General features: G+C 43.4%; 1 protein-coding gene across 1 annotated transcript in view; it reads right to left on the bottom strand.

Annotated features, from left to right (window-relative positions):
* Nucleotides 1–956: 956 nt before the first annotated feature.
* Nucleotides 957–6,000, bottom strand: part of PCSK1 (proprotein convertase subtilisin/kexin type 1) — a 42,223-nt gene continuing 37,179 nt past the window's right edge. The window contains exons 13-14 of the mRNA XM_063129584.1: nucleotides 2,660–2,821; nucleotides 957–1,600 (exon numbers count right to left, since the gene is read on the bottom strand). Coding sequence (XP_062985654.1) covers nucleotides 1,244–1,600; nucleotides 2,660–2,821 — 519 coding nt within the window. The 3' untranslated portion in view covers nucleotides 957–1,243. The remainder of the gene's footprint in view (nucleotides 1,601–2,659; nucleotides 2,822–6,000) is intronic.

Below are 6,000 nucleotides of genomic sequence, written 5' to 3'. Positions count from 1 at the left end.
TGGTTTGGGTGTAGGATAGAGATCTCCTGTTGAATGGAACAAAATGGTTCCACCAATAGATTTATAATGCACCACTGCCATCGAAGCTGACTTTAAGCTCCCTCCGTCGAGCGTTTTATTGCACGCTCGTTACTGGGCACTCATGGAGTTTGCTCAGGCCCCTCATATGACGTCATCTGCCTTCCGTGCACCTTCGTCCCCTTCTGGACTTCCTTGCACGAAAGAAAACCCCTCATTAAGTCCGATTTTTTTTAAACTCGGAATCGCTGTTCTCTCCTGCTGTGTGCAGGAGAAGCAGCACCATTAGAACAGTGGACTCAGTGGGCCTCGATCTGTACTTCCTCTTTTGAAAAGAGGAAGTAACTGAGGAACGAAAACACCGCCGGAGAAGCGAGGGTAGGGAGTGTGTTAACCCCCCGGTGTGATGGAGCTTTGAGTGTAGAGAAATATGTTTATAAGGGCACTTCTGCATGTGAATCCAAACTTCAGTCTTTGGGGCAAAAGAAGTTGGTAGGATTTTGTTATGATATTGCCTTATTTCTTCTGGAAGGAAGTAATTTCCATACATTAAGGTTGCATCCTGTCCACATGTACCTGAGGGTAAGCCCTGCTGAAATCAATGGGACTTACGTCTGAGTAAATATGCATAGGATTGCACTGTACAGGTCTCACCAAAATCAGGGAAGAGACAGTTGCCAGCTTTTCTTCTGCTTGGAATACTGACATGGATCGCGGTTTCTAACGTTGGTCTCTCTTGTTCTCATGAGAAACATCTCTGAACTCAACAGACTGGGTATACCTGATCAGAACTAGGCCTTCAAAGAACCATCCTTAAATGTCCCTTTTGTGTTTTGTCTAAAGAATGGATGCCCCTGACTAGTTTCCAATGCTCTAGACTTCTTTAAGTATAGCTTAGACACTATGCGGTTGTTCGGGGGCAGGGAGCAGTGGGAGGAGACCATACAAGAAGCCTATATGAGTTTCCAAAAAGCATTACCTTTTCAGACAGGGCCTGCTATTCTCAGGGGATTATGAATATTTGATTAAAGTGACCGTTTTACAACACGTTTCACAAAATGCCTTTTCTGTTTCCCTTATTCTTTAGGTAGCTAATAAGTATAAAGCAATAAAAGATGTGTTCATGAAAATTTGTCAGAATAAGTGGGAGTTAAGTCTGAAACAGGGAGTAACGTTGGGATAGAGTGTGGGAATATTTCCAACCTAGTGCTTTCCTCTATATCTTTTAATTGTCATTCAGAATATTAACCAAGCCTTGCACTAGTCTGTCATCTCTATGTTTGTATGGTTTAGAATTGTAAAAAACGTCAGCATAGTCACTATACAGAGACTCCTCAGAGTCTCTCAACTGGGAGGCTCGGTTTAGTTTCTCAAGAGCTTGGTAGAAATGTTCATACGGGATATTTGAGTTCTCATTTAGCATCTTCTTTGGAACTGGATTCCCAGCCCTCTGACCACGGAATGCGTTTTGCAGTAGACGGAGCATTGCGTCTGAGGTGGCCGTCTTCGGTATTTTCTCAGTGCTGCTGGTACTTTCGGTCAGCTTGTTTTTTCCACTCAGGTTCTCCTGTGTGGTGTGGTCCTGAAATATATAGGAGGGTGCCAAACATCAGGGGTCATTGATAGCTAGCCAAACCAAAAACAAACTAACACCCCACCTTGTAAAAGAGCATCTTCTTTAGTGCTGACTGACCTGTGTATAAAGATCAGCCAGGGAGGCCCTGCTTGTCCTATCAGTGGACATAGCTTCTGGTGCAGTGACTCAGGGGCCTCCTTAATGGTGCCACCCCAGTTATGGAATTCTACCCCTAGGGAATGAAGATACTCTTCACATTGTTGACTTTTAGACAAATAAAGAACATATTTGTTCACCTGGCCTTTTGAGGTCTAACTTTGCTTGGGACATTACTGCTTTAATATTGTGTGTGTTGTGTATTTAGTTTACTTTTATGGTTGATGTTTTAAATTATGTATAATCGATGTATTTTTATTGTGTTATGGACTGCCCTGGGCTCCTTTGGGAATAAGGGCAGGATGTAAGTATAAAATGAAATGAAATGTTTTGTACAAATGACGAATGGGCTGGAAATCGTGAGTGACAAAACTGGCAGGGCCACCCGGGGTGCCTAGTTCTGGCTGTGCCAAATGACCCCCTGGCAGTGGTGGTGGCAGAGGAAGTGGTGGTGCTCCAGCTCGTCCTCCTAACTTGTGCCTGCAGGACCATATCCACATGCCCCTTTGCTGCTACCACTGCTCAGATGGCCATTCACCATCCCTATGCCTAGCGCTGATCAAGACATTGGACTGCCCAGCCACCACCAAGACACAAACACTGCAGCAGAAAAACAGCAGAAAAACAGCCCGCCTGATGCCTAGCTCCGAGAACCCGTCAGAGCTAGGCATTGAGTAAGTGTGCTGTCTGGGAAGCCCCGCTGGCTGCTTTCCTGCTGCAGAAAATTCCATCAATTAATTAGGAATAGACCTAATTAGGAATAATTATTCTAATTGATTAGGAATAGACCCAAGAACAGAATAAATCCAGAAAAGACTAGTGCCTTTTATAGGAAAACCGTTTTCCACATCTGATTTGATCCACGTGCTCCATTGAAAATACGAATAGGCATGAAAGTTAGGCTGCTACCTCCACAAAGTCTGCCATCTTCTCCACACCTCTCCTATCATTCTGGACAGTATTATACAATGTATAGACACGAGGCTGCTTCATGTGTTCGGGCCGGGTTGAAGTGCCATGTAAAATCAATTTCCAGTTCACAATTCTTCCTTCGTTTTGTATTCTTCTAGACTGAGGGACAACAACAGAAGAATTAGTCTTCCACCTTATAGAAGTATGATGCAGACTCCAGAAAACAGACAATGGCAATAAATCCAAGAGCAACACAAAATGTTTAGAGAATTTGAAAATATTTAACCCACGGGTTGTTTTAGAGTTATTTGAGGGTTGCCTAACCCTCAGACAACCTCTGATGCCTGGGTTTGTATGACTCGACAAGCCATGGCATGCCTGCACCTGCAGCCACAACATGGCAACCCCAAATTAAAGGAGCTATCCAAGGTACTGAACCTAGTTGGGGGTTGGGGTTCTGCCCCTTGGATAGCTCCTTTAGCATTCTGACTGGTTCAGTCTGAAACCTAGAGTGGATTCACAGCCCCACTGACATCAGAACCACCAGGCTCTACTGGTCTTCCCTACTTCAACCAAATTTCAGCTTTGATAGTTATGTTGTTACAGAATAATGTTAATATCTCTTATGCTGTATAACAGGGCTGGGGAACCTTTTTTGGTCTGGGGCCAGATTGCTGTCCGGTATAGGATTTCCATTATCCACACTTTTAGGTTTGCCCACAGAAGAAGATTCTGCAGAAGGCTGTTAATTATCAAGGTCAGCCACCTGTACTTTGGCAGGGCATTTAGTGGGGTGACTTGATTGCCAATTATTGGCTTAATTGGTTGTACAGATAATCTGTTGTATATATATGTCCAGTGCATGAATGTATTTTACTTCTCTCCTGTATATGCTGTTACGCTGTAAGTATTGTGTTATGTGCCACGTATGCTATAAATATATTTTTATCAAACTAAGTTAAAGCCTCAGTAAATGTTATTGAAGAACTCAAGCGTTCTGTGGTTTCTGGTTATCTTCGCTGTCTTTGGCTGTGTCTCCGCACACTAAAATCTTCCAGCTGTCTTCTCTCTAACAAGAGAAACTTAGCTACCTCGACAATTGCGCCCCTGGCCAATCTGGCAGAACCAGTTGATGTCTAGGGGGTGGGGCCCCTCCCCAAAACTCCCCCCTCCCTTAACATCATCCAACCCTGCCCATTTTTCCTTTCTCCTTGCAGAGGGGTCATGGAGCTCTGTGCCTCTTCCATCAAAGAGAAATGGACTCTGCAGGGCACCTCCTTTGCACAGTGCTAGCCATCCCAATTGGCTGGCCTCGTTTATTTCCTGCACAGGGAACAAGAACCTGGAGCAAAGTACACCCAGCCAGAGCTTGCAGGAGCACTTGCAGGAGCACAGTGCTTGCAGGAGCACAGCCCTTATTGCTCCACTGCCCCAGGAAAATCACAGATGGGAAATCGCAAAGAGTTTCTTTTCCTCTCCAAGTCCCTGATAGTTTCTAGGCCAAGGGCTGGGCTTAGAGAGGGAAAGAGGCCAGCAGAAGGAACCCAAACCTCCACAGGCCAGGTGGGGTACCTCTTGGGGCTGCATCAGACCCATGGACTGGAAGTTCTGCATCCCTGCTTCACAAGCAGAACTGCATACAGACATACAAACCACTCATTGTGTAGTTTGCATTTACTGTCGGGTGACTGCCTTCCACGCAATCAGTGGGGTAGGCTTTGGAACAATCAACTCCAAACATTTTTATCAAATGAAAGCTAAATACATTTGCAAAGAAAAGAACAAAGTTGAACACCATAGGAAAACCTAAGATGCAACCAACTGAGATATACTCCATTCCAAACTGATACATAATAGCAGGGGATTTGCAATTGGCACTTGTACCACATTGACAAAAACAGTGGCAAACCATCCTATACAGGAATGAGTTTCAGTTCAAGAAAGATATCTAGTTTTTATACAATCATGTTTCTTCCCCTAGCAGAGGACAGTCCTCTTTTAAGGAGGACAGTTCTCTCTTTGAAGGGCTACCAGAAGACCATCCTAAAGGCTCTCCTGACCAATTCCTGGTTAAAGATAATGAACCATATAAAAACATTGCCCATCAACTGTTAATACCTGGACAGCAAGCTGAGCAGGGAGGCACACAGGTCACCTGAACAGTCTTCCAGAGCATGGTAAGTTATACTGTATTTTGATTTAAATGCTAATAAGTATTTCTAAATTTGCATCTGTCAAATGCAAATTTAGAAATAGTTCCACCTTCCTTACTTTTTTTTTTACCTTCTCCTGCCAGTAACGTGGGGTTCGAACTGTAGATGTGGGGTGATTGGCACACCAGACACTTGCGGTTCAACACAACCATTTATTACTACAGTAAAACAAGCAACATAACTAAAGATATTTAGTCAATAGAGTTGAGTGATATAAAGGGTATTAAAAAGAAAATTAAAGTTGCAAAAACACCAGTTCTTTTACCCTAAGCTGCACCTAGACTTCTTCAGCTGCATCTTTCTGTTCCTTCCTTATGGTTTGGTCTTTCTCTGGCTCTCCTGGCTGGCTCTCTCACTCATTTATACTCACTCATTTATACCTTTCCACCACAAAAACAGAAAGCACTGATTCAGTCCTGAAGAAATGAAACTTAACTTGAGAAATGAAACTTAAATGAATCTTAACTGTAGAAATGAAACTACTCCTCTCTGGGATAACCCCTCCCAACAGAAAAACTCCAGGCCTCTAAGGCCTGACTTTAATACCTTGCCTCAGTAGGCATCAAAGCTTCAGAGCATCTATACATATACATTAGCATATGCAAATGTTATGCAAACCACAGTCCTCTCTTTGAGCAATTCTTATGTGGCCACCCTAACACAGATCAGTCAGCTGCTCCATTGCACAGCTGAATTTTACCCTGTTTTTATAGTGGTGTATGTCCAGATGCCATGCTGGGCCCATGACTTTCAGAGTGCAGGTCCAGGACCTGCTTCTTTGCAGAGCTGGAACTATGAGACCCCCCCTCCCAACTGAAAATGTTCTCTGTGATAAGGTGGGAGGTGTCGAGGAAATCATGATGGGTGGTCTTTTTACCTATGCCCACAGGTATAAGAAAATAAACTGCTTTGGCTTTTTCATTATAAATCACAAGATTCATGTTTTAAGCATAACTAACATATTAAGACTGCAACCACTTTCACAACTAATGGTCTATGTTGAAATGTGTGTCACAGAACAGTTAGAGGGTGGAGTGAGATATTTTCAAAGCAAGCTAAACCGCAAAAAGGAAACAGATGGATGTATGGTTGCTTAAATGATTGCAATACCCATCTACATATTGT

Source organism: Elgaria multicarinata, chromosome 6 (assembly GCF_023053635.1).
Source record: "Elgaria multicarinata webbii isolate HBS135686 ecotype San Diego chromosome 6, rElgMul1.1.pri, whole genome shotgun sequence".
NCBI classification, from domain to species: domain Eukaryota; kingdom Metazoa; phylum Chordata; class Lepidosauria; order Squamata; family Anguidae; genus Elgaria; species Elgaria multicarinata.
This window is presented reverse-complemented; position numbering and strand designations above follow the sequence as displayed.